General features: G+C 40.1%; 1 protein-coding gene across 9 annotated transcripts in view; it reads left to right on the plus strand.

The window, feature by feature from the left end:
- ELF1 (E74 like ETS transcription factor 1) overlaps positions 1-16,597 on the plus strand; it is an 89,381-nt gene that overhangs the window by 37,424 nt on the left and 35,360 nt on the right. For 5 of the 9 annotated variants that reach the window (XM_048295391.1, XM_048295393.1, XM_048295389.1 and 2 more), the window contains one exon: positions 12,849-13,158. In XM_048295391.1, the coding sequence (XP_048151348.1) occupies positions 13,087-13,158 (72 nt within the window). In that variant the 5' untranslated portion in view covers positions 12,849-13,086. Of the gene's footprint in view, positions 1-3,162; positions 3,244-11,960; positions 12,473-12,848; positions 13,159-16,597 lie in introns of those variants that run through there. The other 4 variants (XM_048295392.1, XM_048295396.1, XM_048295388.1 and 1 more) reach the window with 4 other exon arrangements.

Raw genomic sequence — 16,597 nt, forward strand, 5'->3', positions numbered from 1 at the left:
TAACAAGTTGGTTTGTGTACCAAACAAGTTACAGCGAGAGCCTAAGGTCTGGGTTTTGTTGGTTTGGTTTGTTTTTTTTTTTTTTTTTTTTTTTTTCTTTGTTTTGTTTTTTGAAGTCCCTCTGGCTATGTAATAACTCACATTTTCTAACCAAGACCGTGTCCCTCCTTCCATGTCTCAGTGCTGTGTGTGTGTTGGTACTTTCTTAAAGTTGTATCCAATCTCAAGTTCAGTTTTAAGCGAATGTTATGAAAGTATTCCTTGAGTTCAGAGCAAACGGGTCAGCAGGTGACTTTGCTCCCTTTTCTGCATGGTGCAGGACATCTTCCTTATTGTTTTTATTTGAGAATATCTGGAGTATTTTGTTCCTTCTTGTCTTTCTCTTTGGTGAGCTGTGACGCTGGTACAAATTGCCCATGCAGAAAGCACATGCCAGCCAGAGCTGTGACTCGTGCTGAGGGAAAATATACGGTTACAGCCTTCCAACCCAAATTAGCCTTCGCCCTTCTGCCTGCAAGTTTAAAAGCTTATGTCCCTCAGTCTATAATTTTCAATAAATTTCAATTTTTTTTTTTTGTTAGGCTTTAGATGATATGTGAGTTGCAGCTAGACTGATCTGTAAATTACAGTACACTGGAAATCAGACAGAAGATTTCACCTCAGAAAGGACTAACAAACGTCTTGGGAGACTGTCTTAAAGATGTTGAGTTTGTTTCGGTGTCTTGTTTAAGAGACCAGATCCTGGCCTATATAAATTCTGTCTGAGCTACCCTAAAAAACCCGTTTAAGCTAAAAATTAGGTTGAATGCTCTCGTGCTAAAAAACTCCAGACAGTTATATTAGAAAAGACAAGCACAGAAAAAAAACTACCCCAGACTCGTCAGACTTGGAGGTTAGTGGGAGGGAGTCCAGAAGTCTGACTGACAGCTCTGACTTTCCTGTGTGCAGCAGTTCCTTATCAGTCTGCCTGATTGTAGGTATGGTTTGGTACTTTGCACCTTTTCTTAAATTACCTTTCATTCCTGTTTCTATAGACTTTTGAATTAAGTAATTCTGCTTGTGAGATGTTAGGAGGTGTTGGCACTCTTTCTTGGGTTGGGTATTTTTGTTGCTTTTTGGGGTTTTTTGAATCTCTATGAAAGCTTAGTGCAAGTTTCAGCTTTGTGATTTTGACAGTAGGAGATGTGCCTTAATTTTTCCAAGAGATTTGCTGATGGAGATTTGTCTCTCGTGTCTCAACCTCATGAATAAATCCCTGCCTGTGTTAGGAATAGCGTTGGACTCTCTAAGCCCTTAAAACCAAAAAATTCACTGTAGTACTTGCCTTAGTTCACTCATCAAACTGTTTCAGAAAAACTTCTGAAAAGAAGTAATCTCAATTTTTGTGACTGAATGGACCTTTGGGGATGTTTAGGGAAGGTGTATGTTGGGGCATTGTATGGGTACTCTGCCTGGTTACAGAGTGGAGAAAACAGACTTCTTGCCTGGTGCAAAAGTTCTCACTGATTAACTCCTGCGGTATAACCATTGGAAATGTGTGACTGAGTACTTAATTTCTTATATTTATGGGTAGAGTTAAATGAGGATCTTTGTGACAAACAGATTAAAAAGCTTCAGGCATGGTTTGCAGAAACATGTTTTAACTGATAAGTTTTATACATAAGACTGAAAATCTGATATATGTAGCTATATATTTTACCCACATGTCATTGTTAACCACAGTGCTAACTTTAATATAAATAAAAGTGTTCTTATAAATGAGTATAATCTCTCAAAGACCAAAATGGTTGTTCAGTGCTGAGTTAGAGTAGCTTATAGGTAAGTGTTAGTTGCAGTGCTTTGTGGTATGGGCCTACTGTTTCTCATTACAAGCCCTTTTAGCCATTCATTTTTTGCTTTGCCTTGATGGGGTCTGTGATTCTTATCTAAAGGAGTAAAAGTTACTTAAGTAAAGATTTAGGTTAAAGCAGCATGTAATTAATGTTCTTCTTGTGTGTTTCATCTCTGCTCTCTTGAGTTAGCTTGCTTGTAAGAGTGTAATGGTGTATTGCCTTATATTCTCAGCTTTAGCAAAATGGACCACTGGTCCAAAATGGACCACTTGGGACCAAAATGGTCCCAAGAAGGAGGATGCCTGAACAACCCTGGGTGAGTCGTAAGAAAAACAGAGCTTTAACAAATAAATATGTATAAAGTCCAAGATGCATGATGAGCATGTAGGAAAGCTAAGGTACCTGTCATAACACATGAAGTACCTTGTGTAGTCCTCTGAAGCAGTATGTTTTTTGCTGATGGCCATGGGATGGCCATGCATCTCGTGTCAAGAGGGAGATTGCTGCTCCTTTTCTTTCAGCATTGCAGTGTTTGACTTGCCACTGTCTAAATTGTAGGCCCTAGTCTGTGGAAATAGGGTTTGCAGGACACCTTCCAGGAAGGGAAGTTGGGCTAAAAGCCATCAGGGAGGTGGTGGAAGAGCCAAGCCCAGGGCAGCAGCACATCCTGGCTGGGCAGAAGGAAGCCAGTGGTGCTGTGGAGCCGTGGGCTGGAAACACCATCTCCTTGCACCATGCCGGTCACGTGCTGAGAACACGCCTGCCTGCCTCCTTCTCTCGCAGCAAGGTCTGAGAGAGACAAGGATTAGTGTAATTACATGATCTTGAATCCAGAATGGGGATTGGGGTTTCTCAGACCCGCTGAAATAAGTGGCGAGTGCTTCCAGACCAGGGTTCTCGCTGGAGGTAGGATCTGCAGGTTTGTTCTTGTGGGCATCTGGGAGCCTCTGTTCTTGGCGTGGCCTGCCTATGTTCTGCAGTTCCTAAAATGAAATCTCATGCCATCCTGTAGCTGTGAAGTAAGAAGGAAAAACGACTCCTCTGCTGCAAATGTTTTGTAGGTGATACATTCTAGAATAAATGTTTGTCCTGTTGGTAGAAAGGGTTAAGCATTGAGGGCAACAGGTATAGGCAGACTTAGGTATGTGATACGTTCGACTGTTTTGCAAGGTGCTATAAATGTTGGCTCCCTGTAATCTGATACCGGGGTAGGACAGGCTAACCTAATGGAGGAAAATAGACAGCAATGTAAAAGAACTGGAAATTCAAGTCTAGCTGACTAATACCAGCCTGCTCCAGAGGCTTTTGACTGTTCATTTTGCTGACAGCTGACAGCAAATGAGCGGCAAACAACAGAAATATAGACTAATCTGCTCTGTATTCATACAGATTTTTTAAAGACACTGCAAAGGTAAGACACTTTCATGTTTCTCAACCTGGCACTTGCCGAATGCAACCTTGAACATACACATCGCCGAGAAGGGCAAAGTACCAAACTGAGGCTTGAAGTTCAGATCTGTGAGTTTGGGAAAGGGGAGGCTTCAGCAGGTTCTGTGTGGGTTAGTTTGTGCCCTGTTCTAGTTGGTGCACATCAGTTAAATTTAGATTTCTGAAACTACTCAAGTACTCAAACATAGAAATGCAAATCACACAGCATTTCTATGGCTATGTCAGAGAGTAATTTTGAACTTATTAGAATTTCTTTTTGCACAAGTTTGTTGTGCTTGATGGTCCAGTTATAAAAGTTTTTTTAAGAATTAAGTGCAAAAGGAAATCCACAGAATGCTAAAAATCTGTGTTGCAGAACTTGTAATGGGGTTTGTACTGAGTTGGGTCCTGTAGTAACCTCTGCAGAATGCGGAAAAAGTCCTGTGGGAGCTTAACTCCCTGATCTAGAATTACTGACGCTTGGCTGGAAGAGGTTGCCTGGAATAAGAAACTTTTGACTTGAACTTGATCTCTGCTGGCCTCTTTTTTTTTGTTTTCCTCTTTAACGTATATAAATGGTGTGTTCATTTATAGTGCAGCTAAAAAAAAAAGTTTTGTTTTTGGCCATTCATTTTTCTTTGGTAAACTTAACTTTTACCTGCAGGTGCTTTAAAAATAATGACTGTGTTACTAATTTATTGGCGAAATAGTTTTTAAAGAACAATTTACAGTTTTAAGTCAATATTGGGTACAGACTAGCAACTGGTAATTTGTGAAGTTTGGCACCCTACCAAAGCAATTATATTTAGTTTCTCTGATCTTTCTTCCTCCCACTGCCACTACTTCATTCTCCTGTGTGTATGTGTTAATCAAAAGAGCAAAATCTTTCAGAGTCAGACAGTTCTTCCCCCCTCCACCCCTCTTTTACAAGTTTCCTCATATCCTGTTTTAGCTGTCTTGGAGCTCAGCCCTTTCTTTCAACCCTCAACTCTTTCTGTATTGAGATCTTTCTCTTGGAAATCAGTGAAATTTGACTTATCTGCAGCTGTGTTGTTATAGATGCTTATAGGCTTGTGGTCTTAATGCTCCACAAAAGGTGCTATTAAATGCCAGAAACCACTTAAAGGTGCCTTTTAAAACATTTATTTTGTGTCACTGGAATAGTTAATTTGGTTTGCAGAAATTTCTGAACCGGATTTGGGATTTCATCAATTTACTGTTTTCTCCGTACTTTTTTTTAAAAACAGCTTTTTGAGATTTTGTGCAGTGTAAAAAATAGTAAGATATATTTGATACTAATGTTACTTATTAATGCTGGTAATGTGGTTATCCTATTACAAGACATAAAACCCATCCTGTCTCTGCAAATTTACTATTGGATAAAATAGCATATACTAATTGTTGTAGGAGAGGAGGTAATGAGAGATCTTTTGTTTTCCTTTCTTGCCGTACTTAGTATCACTTACCTCTTGATGAACTAGACTAAGTGGGCACTTGCAGTGTCATATCCGACTTGTAGTCCGTTTATTCTGGTTTTGCAGTGTTTAGTATATTACTGTTTTTGTGGTGGAGAATATGTGAACCCAGAAGTGAACAGGTAACAGGAATAAAATGACAGCAAAATCCTGCATTTAGAGATGTGTGATTGCAATCTGCATTACTGAAGGTTTGTCATGTGTTAAGACAGCTCTTTTCCATTGTTTAAAAAGAAATCCTTATGTAATGGGGCTGGTTTGGTCTTATTACATTGAGCTGTTTTTAAAACATTCTACAATTTTCCTAAGCTTTTGACTTCTGTCATGTCTGTAGCAAGGAGTTTGAGCAAGTACATCTAGGCCAATGCATTTTTAATTGCTTTCCTTTCATCCTTCCAAAACTAGTTGCTTCTTGACTTAATTGAATGTCTCCTTGTTCTCATTTTATCTCATTTTGTCAGCTGGGAAATATGATCACCTGATTTTTCCTTTCTTTACCAATAGTGATGAATTAACTACAAAAGGCAGAATCAAGAGGCAGACCAAGTTAGTGACTGCCACGAGTCTTGGACCAGCAAACCACAGTTCCTAGCCTCTGCATTTATTGGGCATTGGCATGCACGTGTGCCATTATGCAGTAGCAAGAGGAGAAGCAGGCCTTTGCTATGAATGTTGTTTTCAGCTGGTCCTTGTATCCATATTACATTGCTAAACAAGGCCATGCTTCCATAAATATTCCGCATAATTAGGTTATTAGGATAAGGGACCTTCAGATAACCCTACAGAGAAGTTCTTAGAAAGACAGGCAGTCATGCTGTCAGTTGCCAGGGAGCTTGGTGTAATGCTGTGCTTGTGGCCAGCATTTTTCAGGTGGTGAAGGCCTGACTTTAACCCCTCTCTCCTTTTTGACAGTACCTATGCACAGATGTTAGCTTTCTGAGACCAAGATGTTCATGCTGCCCTGAGATGTTGGTGCTGCTCCATTCCCCTGGCCAGTAGAATGACCGTGGAATTCTTGCAGGCTTGGCAGACTGTATGATCTCCCCATGTACTGCCTAGGGGACACTGTCCTTTGGGGGGATGGGGGGGGGGGGGGGGGAGGGATGACACCAGTTAATCTTGTTTGTTTGGATTTTAGTGGGTATGGGGAAGATCAAGCTAGATATTTTCCCAGCAGCACTGGGATGTTGATAAGCAGCAGTGGGTGGAGCTGACTGAACTGGAAGCAGAGAAGGAGGACTCTTGTGTATCCTCTCATTATATAGAGATGTGGGAGGTTGTGGGGGTTTTTTATCTTCGGTAGGCAAAACAGCTGCACCAAAAGTTAAAAGTCAAGTCAGTAGAAGGACACACATTTCATACATGTGCTTTGGTGTATATGTGATGCATGTGCACATGGCTGTAAAGCGGGGTCATGCAACTGCAGCCGATGTGTGTGAGCGTGTGTCCATGCAGGCAGGTAGAGTGGGGGCTGTGCAGTGCAGCAATGTTACGTGGCTTTTATCTAACTGTAGTTGAAGTAAGTGGTTTATCTGTGACCTGAGGCTTCAGTAACCCAAATTCAATCTGAAAAGTCTCAAAACCATACAGGTAGCCAGGTGGTGACATAACCACTTCTAAAAATTTCCCCCTATCTTCTCTTTTAGGTATCTAATGTGCCAAAAGTTGGGCAGCTGCAGAATGATGTTTGAATCCACTGAACAGTTTTGACTGGGGGCTAGTGATGGAAGGAGAGCTGGGGGCTGGCCGGCAAGGAGGAAGAGAGGTCCAATCTCTCACATGATTTGGGGAGGAGAGGTGGGATGGAGTTGTCATGTCCCATCTCCTTAACCTCTTCTTATGCTATGCAGCCAATCTGTGGAAATGCAAAATCCAGTTATTTTCATGCCTGGGGAGTGGGGAAGCAGGAGAGGGGATTTGGACTCTCTATTCCCCCTGGAGCATCCTTGCTCTCTTGCTTTAGGTCAGCTAACTTTTCCTGTTGAGTTGACTCTACTTTGCTAGAGCAAACACTTAGTGAAGAGGTGACTAAAACCCAGCCTGCCCTTTCTCTTGCCCTATCAAATTAGGGAGGCTTGCTCTTAGCAGATGTTCAAATACTTTGGAGCTCAGGAGCTGGGTAAAGCTGGGGAGAGCCTATCTCGCCTCTGTATCTTTAAGGTCACTCTTTAGGCCTGGCCTGTTGGTGGTAGGCTGATCTTTTGTTGCTGCAGCATAAATCAATTACTTACAGTGCTCTGTATCTATACACCTACACTGATTTGGGGCTACCTTGACACACTGAGCATGCTGGCAGGAGAGGATGCAGAGATAAAAAAGCCTCAACCATGCTGTAATTTTTTTCAGCTTTCCCAGCAGTGCTCTGCCAGGTTGCTGGGTTTGGGTATAACAGCTGTGTTACATAAATGTGCTGAATAAAAGGAACTTTAAAAAATATGAGGGAACATGGGAGATTGGAAGAAAAGGGTTTTCAGGGGTGGGGGAGTCTGTAAACAGTGCTGGAGCCATTACTGTTAATAGTCTGGAAAAGAATCTTGCCTCAAATTAAATATTCAGGCTAAAAGAGGTAGTTGCAAAAAAAAGGATGAAAATGAGATTTTTGTTTGGGTTGTTTTTTTTTTTTGTGACGGCAAAGAGCTTGTTGCTTGCGTTTGTGCTTTTTGCTCTCTTTGGAGTAAACATCTTTTAATGTTGAGTGGATTCATTTCACTACTTTAATATTGACTGAATTGTGTGTCAGTTTTGGGGTTTTATGCTTGTTTATATTTAAGAGATGAACCCTCTTACTCTCTGTCCTCCTTGCTGCATATGCACTGAGAGCCTGTGGTGACACAGGCTGATTTCCAGACGGGCTACAAAACAGGGATTTATTGATACTGATGATTTCTTTGTCCTTAATAAAAGCTCAGCAAAGCTGTTGGCTTTTATTATGTCAGCTGCCCTTTGCACAGTTTGCCCTAGGCAACGTGGATGCTCTCAGAAGATTTGAGTCTGTTCCTTATGGTGTTTCTTTCCTTCCGCAGTGCTACCCTCTTACCATGTTGCTTTTCTCTCTCCTTTAATTTGTGTGAGCAGTTGAAATACTGAGCCTTCAAAAACTTTTTGTGCCAAATGACATATGTAAATTTGTTCTTGTCATTTCATCAACTGCAGATGCCCTGGGTCTAAGGGCATGGTTCAAAGCCCTTGATCTGTGCAAATTTGTAATATTACTGAATAGGAAAAATTAATCCATGAAGAATGACACAGAATACTAAGGTCTTAACATTTATCCTTAGTGTGGACTATATGTAAAGATCATTGTTGGTCTGGGATTTCTGGATTAAGAGAACGGTGATATCATTCAGCTTTGCCCTCCTTTTTAAGAAAACCTGACTCTATGATGATACTTGTTCATTATCTTAAAGGGAGGTGACTCTTCAGAAAGTGAACTGACTCTGGGTTGAACTGTCCTTGACCTCCACTGGTAGAATGGAGTTAGAAATTTGAGTGAAATGCTGTGGTTACCATCCATGTGTTTGACCTCACCTGAGATAGTTTTCAGTCCTTCCGTTCAAGATTTCCAGGTAATGTCTTTAATCTTCCCTTTCCTCTCATTCACTCCTCTCTTTTTCCTGTATCCAAGATGGTGTAGAGGAGGGGTTCAACTTTGTTTCTGTTAAGTCACAACTTTGACATTTTTAGGCTAGAGCTAATGCTGCAGACTGTCTTAGGAAATCAGTGGGAAATCCCAATCTCAAGTGATTTGTCTTTGTGTTGAATGAGTGGAATTGTTTAATCAGTAAGCCAGAATTCAGATCTGCACTTGAGTTTTAAAGCAGCTAAGCTGGTTCTTATTTTAGATGTACGAATAATCTTACTAATTTCATGAGAAAGGCATTGCAGGATGATTACAGTCATCTTTAGTAAACCTAAATGGGACTTGATTCAGTAGCTTCCTGGAAGCATCTTCCTGCTCATCTGGGATGCTCTCATTACCAAGACTTGAGTCTCCCAAGCTCATAGCTGACCTTTAGCAAATTTTTGGATTTCTGTCTGGTACTTTGATGCCTGCTACACCTGCTCCAGTGTGGTGCCATTATCTTATTTTGGTGTTCTGCATTACAGTGCTTGAATGCTGAGGTAGGATGGCCTGTACTGGCTCATTTTATCAGGATTTGAAGGAGAATTTGTGGATTCCAACATGGAGCCTAGTTGCAGTATTGCAGCTTCACTGTTGGGACCAAAAATGTTGGCTCTGGAGGTATTTCTTGCAAGCTTTGTTGAAATGGCTCAGCAGAGCTAGGACTAACTGGAGGGTATAAATGGTGAAGAGTGGTAGGGAAAATGTTGCTGTCTAGCTAATGTCTAGGACAGAATCCTACAGTGCATCTTCTGGGATGCCAGAGTAGCATGTACTATGACTGAATGCATTTTTTGACAGGCTGATTGAAGAGCTTGTTTCTAGGTGTTGAAATCAGTGGGTGAGGGGAGTTTCCAGGGGGATTGAAATAATTTTTTTTGAGTTCAGCTTCAAGGATTAAGCAAAATTAAGATGCTTGTTTATATTGCTGTGCTGTTTTTTATAATAAATTTGTACAACAGTTAGTAAAAATGAAAGCAAAACCTTACTTCCTCCATAGTTCTGAAAACTTGATGTAAATTTTATGATAATGTATATTGGGTTCCCTTTCTCTTAGGACTATTTGTATGTAGTCAAGGTTACTGTGTATATGAATACAATTTCTGCATTTTATGCTGTTTGCAAATAACTTATTTTCTACTCGCAGATGTACGTAAAATCAGGCAAGGGATAAGTGGCATTATATAGCAAAAACAATACTCGTGTTTGTGTTAGCCTATAGACAGCAGGACCCTGTGATAGTTGGAATAATGAAAGCACAGTTTATAAAAATAGATTTGGAGGAAAATACAGCTGGTTTAGAATTCTGCTGGCTTCTGTGAAAAGCTGCTCTTGTTTTCTATATGGCAGAGAAAGTAATATGGGTTAAAGGAAAGTACTTTTGCATTATTTTGCTGTGCTGTTGTTGCCCAGTAGATAATTTGCTATTTCTATATACTGCTACAGAAGTAATGAAAAATATCCTGCAAACAATAATAGTCTGAGTCCCTAACCACTGCAAGGTTAGATATAAAAGCTCACTAAAGCCTGTTCACCCACTTGTCTCTGGCTTTGGTACTAATGTTGTCATTAGATGTTTCTTTTGTAAGAAGAATGTATCATTTGACTTTATTTATAGAGCCCTTGGTGGTTTTGGGGCCAGGGTATAGGGGAGAAGGAACAGTCTCACATCACTGCATCACCGCAGTGCAGAATTCATAAAACAGCTTTTGACTGACTGTTCCTGCAGTTCTATCAGATGATTAGGAGTTTCATGTTAGCATAAAGTGTGACTGGTTTAAGTAGTGTTTGTGTGGATCAAATGCATTATGCTGCTGCAGTCTCTTAAATCATATTGAATCATGATAATTAGTTTTGCATTGAGAGTTCTGTTGTTTCTTTTTTAAAATAAAAAATAAGGAGATATTTATTTATGGCTTTTAATAAGTTTACTGCCACAGCTTTTGGGTCTTAGGCATTTTGTGTATATTTTGGTATTGTAGTATCTACTGAAAAACATTAATATTTTACAGAATAATGAATAACCTGGCACTAATGGAAGAAAGTGTCAGTTCCCAATGCACATGGAGAACTTCTAAAATTTTTTAGGGTAGCTTCGCCTCCAGTTTTCCTTATATGTGAGCTTACTGGGTAGCCTGGGTCTCTAAGACATCCTTTATCCCTATTTTTACATTGAGTCTGTTAGTTGTTATTGACCTTAGAAAGTTACTGGGTCTTAAGGACTTGTAGTCCTTGTTCATACATGTGACTTCAGTCAGTGTAATAGCCATGATTATAAGCCTTTGCAGTATTCTGGCTCTGGACAATTAGCTTAACCCCCATTTAAACAGAAGCCTCCATTTGGACAACTGAGGAGGTTCTTGTATTTCCCTGTTTGCCGTGTGATCCTTTACAGTGAAGTTGCTCTTCACTGAGTAGAGGGTGTGGCTTAAAATATTATTTAATCTTGTTGGACAGTTAAAATTTATTCCTAAACAGGAACCAGAATAGAAGTTGTACTTCAGTAAATTTCCAAACCTGTCTTCTCTTCTGAAAAAGTTGGTATATCCCTGTTGGCATAGATTGACCCACTTGAATCGCTGTCTGTAGGAAATATTAAACTATATATTATATAGTTATGTACTTTATTTTCAGGCTGGTATACAGGGTGGTAGGAGTCTAGGATGGGCCAAGTTGGGCCACTATACTGGCACTATACTGGCAATGTGTGTCTACTTCCTAATGGCATCCACATCTTCTAAAAGGCAAGGCCAATTAACTAGATTTAAGGAAGTCACCCAGGATTATATGATTGCATGTAATGCTTTCAGTGCCGTAACCCTGCTGAAGTATGGAGAAAGCCTTGTTGACTATTCAAATCAACCAGTAAAATGGCAAGTGCTGAGGTTGAACAGTCATGGTTCCTACAGTACTTCCTTCTCTGTTCGTGCATACAACTCTCATTAAAGCAAATATTATATAGTTAAAGTTGTGGCTACTCTTACAAAGCTTTTAACAGCTAATTAGAGCATGCTTTGGAAGTTGGGGAGGTTCTCCTGTTTGCATAATCTTGGGTTTGGGTTTCCTGATTTCTTAGAAGAGCAGGATCTAGTGACTTAAATGCCTAAATGCTCTGCCATCACTACTTAGGAATTTGGGAATACCACAATCTATATAGGAAAAACAGCTGTTACATTTCCTAGAGTGAAGGGGAGTACAAGTCTCTGACATGATCCTCCCTAATTAAATTGCTTGGCACTGGGGAGAGGAAGATGCTCTTCATTTTTTTGAGTTTCAGCCTACTGTAAAAACAAGGCAAAGTTAAACCTCCTGTACAAAGGCAGCTGCTAATCCTCACCAGTGGCACTGAAGTTGGTTTTCCTGGGGGTCTCACTCTGGATGGGTACGTGTTAGACCTCTGCCCCTTATTCTTTTGTCACAGCATCTCCTAATCAAAGGCAGTTTAAAGAATTTTGCTCAAAAAGCTAGGAACCACACATTTTGCTTGCTTTAAAATATATGGATTTAAATTCCTAGGCACCAACATACTCCTTAGGTTTCTGATTTTAGACACCTGTTTCTGTTATTCTTTAGAAATGGTAGATTTTTTAATTAATGTATGGGTCACTTGAGTTGTACACAAAGAGTTCTTTTGCGCTCGCCTCTTTCCCCAGAGGTGGTGCAGCAACCTCTTGGTCAGCTCACCTTAACCGCGTTTACCTTTGGCCCGATGAGTAAGTAACAGCATGGGAGCTGTGGGCGCTCAGCCCTTCACTGAAGCTGTTTACATTCTGTAGTTGGGGATTTTTTTTTTTTTTCTTTGTACTGTGCAGTTTTTTTGCCGGTTCTAATTTGCCATGACGTGGTCAGTGCTGTTTCCTTCCGGCTGCTTGCGAGACTCTGGTAGAGATAAGGGTACATTTACAGCGCATTTTTAACATGAAGCTGAAGATCTGCTTCATGCAGGAACGTGGGGACTCTGTGGATTGTACAAAGAATTTATTTATTGGTTTTGTCATTTTGACATGGGGATTCAAGATCCAGAGCATTTGACTTGCAAAACAACAACTTTGCTGAATTTGAACTGTGTGTGAAGAAGAAATGTGATATACTTGGGATATCCTACAGCTGAGTAGGTCAGTCTAAGTTTTGTATTTTTACTTTGAAGAAACTGTGAGGATGAGAGGTACTAATGAATGTGAAAACTGCATATCCAAATCAAATGAAAATATGGATTTTCTTCTTGTTAACTTTTTTAACTTTTCCTTAGTCTCATGCTTTTAATATGAAACACTTTGATGTCTTATTTCCTGAAACAGTTCTGTTTCTGGGAATGAAAGTTCACATACATTAATCAGTAAAAGAGACCTTTGGAGACAAAAAGGTGTCTGACTTCCTTGGACGTAGATAGAACAGTTATAATATGCGGAAAGCTTTATTACCACTGCTACTATTTCACATTGCTAAAGTAATCATTTTTTAATGATAATTTTTTAATTTTTCCCTTCACAGTGTTAAAGGCTATTGAGGTGGGAAGAACAATTCAGGAAAGGATTTGCCTTGGTTTGTTTTGCTTTGAGAAGAGAAGAACCCAGGAACACTGATGATCTAAGAAATACGAACACTGTTACTCGATTCATTTTGTGATCCTGCCTTTCTGCCCAGCTGGACCTCAGTGAAGCTCTCTGTTCTTTCACATTCAAGAACATTTTTCTTTGTATGTGGAGCTGAGACCTGGGAATGCGTTATTATGGCAGCAGTTGTACAGCAGAATGAGCTTGTGTTTGAATTTGCCAGCAACGTCATGGAGGATGAGCAGCAGGTATGGGACGGTGTAAGCACCAACTTGTACAAATATGGTTTCTAAGAGTATTATGAAACACGAGGAAAAAATGTGGTGTAAAACACAAAAAGGAAACATTGAGGTCATTATTGTTGCAGCAGATCTTTGTGCTGTTTCAAAAGCTTCCTGTTGCTTCCTGTAACTTGCATGCACAGAACAGAAATTGGTTGAAATGTTATAACCTCTGCAGTATTGCAGAGATATCCTCCTCCCAAAATGTTTTTCCTGTTTTTCTGATTTGTGCCAGTAGAATCCATGCATATGTGATGTAGAATTCCCAAAATTACGGTATTTTATAGTAGTTTCAACTTCTCTAGTGCGCTAGGATAAAATTCTGAGTAGAAGTAATGGTCACACTGCAGATGACTGGAAGGTGCAGTATGTACCTGTTCACTGTTATTTACAGATTGGTTTCTAAATTGTGTTACTGTATGCTGGTTATTCAGAAATAAGCTTGAAGGTAATTTCAATTGGTTTCTTTTACACTGCAGGGAAAATACGTCTGTTTCTACATGAGCAGACTTTCATTTAGGTGTGGATTATTTAAACCACATCCTTTGAGTTCTGAAGCTTCAGTGTAGGATTCCTATTGTAAAAATCATGCAGCTAATATTACAGCTTGGTTAATATTAGAGCTTGCATTTATTAACAAGAAATTAGGTGTCTGAGTGCTGTGGAGAAACAGTTCTTAAAAGGCTAAGTGCCATGACAAACTGTTCTTCTTTTGTTAGAGTGAAAAGCATTTACTCTCCTCTCTTTAAAAAAAAGCCCCACTTTCGGCTTTATTATCTTGTCTCTGGTTTTCTGTATGGCCTAATATCTGGCTGGGTCACTGCCCTGTTTCTGCTGTCAGAGTCATGCGATCATTTCAATGAACTGAGTGTTGTCTGTCTAAAGTGCTAACTCAGTTTTGAGTGGAATTAGTAATGTAACTTCCTTCCCTGTATTTTTCCAGAGCTTGTGGTAGCCTGGGGATTTAGATATGGGAATTGCACAAGTGTAGTTGAGAACAAGCCTTACTTATTATCTCTGCTGGTTGTTAATTGCTGGCCTTACTTTACAAGCCAATAGGAGAGGGGAGAATTGAGGTAGGGAGGGCTACTTCAATGTGGTTCCTGGGAGGGGTAGTGAGAGCACACGTGGTTTTGTTCTGTTTAGCCGTGCATTCTGCTTCTTGCAATTTCTTCAGATGCTTACCTGAAAAACCTTAAAAATACTAAAGAGAGCTGAACAGGACAGTAAAACCTTTCTAAACAGAGCTTTCTCCAGCTTCAGAACAAACTCAACCTCGATGTTTATCTCATAACCCCACTAAATTCTGCTCTAGATGAAGTCCAAGAAAAGAAGATGCCCTGCAGCATACCGAAAAGGTGATGAAATCAAAGATGCGAAAGGCCAGAGATAGAGGGTGCATAGCAGGAAGGCCATTGCTGCAGTCAGATGCAAGCTCCTTTTAAATCACTGAGTTCACTTAGTTCAGATATCAAAGATGCAGGTAGCCAGCTAGTTGGCTACCCGAAGTAAAATCTTAAATACTCAGTTGTAGAAGAGAAGCCCTGCACAGGGAAGCTTCCCTCCTGGGAAGCTGGTGCAAGGTTTAGTTTGGCCTAGGGTTCATAGTACATTAGCCCAAAAAGACTGCTTCTTGCTTATACTTGATTGACCTGCTTCTTACCACATAGGAGCTATTGCTACTCCTAAAGTTTTTAAATTCTTAGATTAGTTGTATTTAGGGATGGATAACGCAATTTGTGTACTTCACAAAAATTTTAGCTCTCTAAGTGGTCTATGTTGGGCAAAAGCATTTTTTTTGGATCTTCATCCTATACAAAAGGTGTCATTTAACTCATCTTTGGATAATTATTTTTGCAATGCCCCCACAAGCTGGCATTGTAAGAACTTTGGTGCTTTTCTTGTCAAAGCTTTGCCTGTAGCTCTCTTGTGCCAAGAGCTGTTGGGACATGAACAGCTGTGGGGAGAGGTTCAGGGTCTAAGTGGCAGCTATGCTCACTATTTCAGGGAAGTCATAATTCATGGCTATTTTGTTTAATTTTTTTTTTTAAGTCTTGGTTAAACAACCATAAATTATGAACAGTCCATTTGCAAATGTAAGCATTCAGCAGCAGATGCCAATGGGAGGGGCTCAGTCACATGGACCCGTGTGAACGGGAAAGGCTTGCTCTTATCAGCTTTATCTTTTGCAGTTTAGAAAAGATTTTTAAATTTTTTGTTTTTCTTGGAGGGTTCGCTTACCACACAGTAGATCTGTGGTGAGGAAGAGATGAAATGAAAATACCTTGGTAATTTTCAGAAGGGAACAAGTGTCTTGGGCTAAGGCTACTGATAACCTGTCTGGCTCCTGCTACATGTCAGGAATCTGGTTAAAATAGAGAGTTTGCTTTTTCTTCCTTTCTGTGTTTTTGTTTTGTTTGTTTGGGTTTTTTTGTTGTTGTTGGGAGACAAGGAGAGACTGCACACATAAAACTGGCAGGAGTTCCTACAGGCTTTGGCTGAGTCAATGCCGCTGTCTAAACCTGCTTCTCTTCCTATCTGCAGCTTCTTCTTTCAATGCCTTTTCATTTAATCCTTTGTGGACTTACAGCTAATGTGATATTTGATAAGGACATTCTTAATTTAAAAAGCTGAATAAAAGCAGCCGCAGTGTCTAGATCCCTAGTAGGAAGTTTTAAATGGTGCCAGGGACAAGTTGAATCATTACAACAATTAAATTGCTAACATGGTTCCCAGCATGACTGCTCTGTGTCGGGCTGTGCTCTCTCAGGTGGCTCTGATGCGTGTAGTAACCTGTGCCTGAAGACCCCTTCTATATCTCTGAGGGATGTTTCTCTCTTCCCTTCTGATAAAGAGGGGTCCAAGACCTTAGGTTGAGTCATGACTTCTGCACCATTATCTTATGCCTAGGTTTGCTCTTCCACATTCCCTGATATTGCCATGGGCTTTCAGAAAGATTAAGCCAGCTGGTCAAGATGGAAGTCTACATTTTTTTGGTATTTCCAGCTCCTGCAGAAGGTTCCTCCCCCCTTATCCACTTTCAGTTTTATGAAGACTTTAAGGAAAATATGAAATCTGTAATGAGGCTGTCTTCCCAGAAAAGCAAGCATCGTATGTCTGCCTTCAGCATCCCTTTGTGCAATTTGGTCACTTCTCAGATGCTGGCAATGGGAACACCTTTAAAGTCAAGAGGCTGCCTCTGCACAGACACCTTCAGCAGGGGAAAACCAAAGGCTGTTTTCTAGTCACTAAGGTCACTTTGTCTCATTCTGTTTAGTTTTCTGGGGTGTTTTATTTGTTTTTTGTTTTTTTTTTCCTTATGTTTGTTTTTTTTACTATAGATGGCCATCTGTATTGTGAGTCTGGATTCTGTTGTTTGGTTAAAAAGACAGTTGGTCTTTCCCAG

Source organism: Corvus hawaiiensis, chromosome 2 (genome assembly GCF_020740725.1).
Source record: "Corvus hawaiiensis isolate bCorHaw1 chromosome 2, bCorHaw1.pri.cur, whole genome shotgun sequence".
Taxonomy (NCBI): Eukaryota; Metazoa; Chordata; class Aves; order Passeriformes; family Corvidae; genus Corvus; species Corvus hawaiiensis.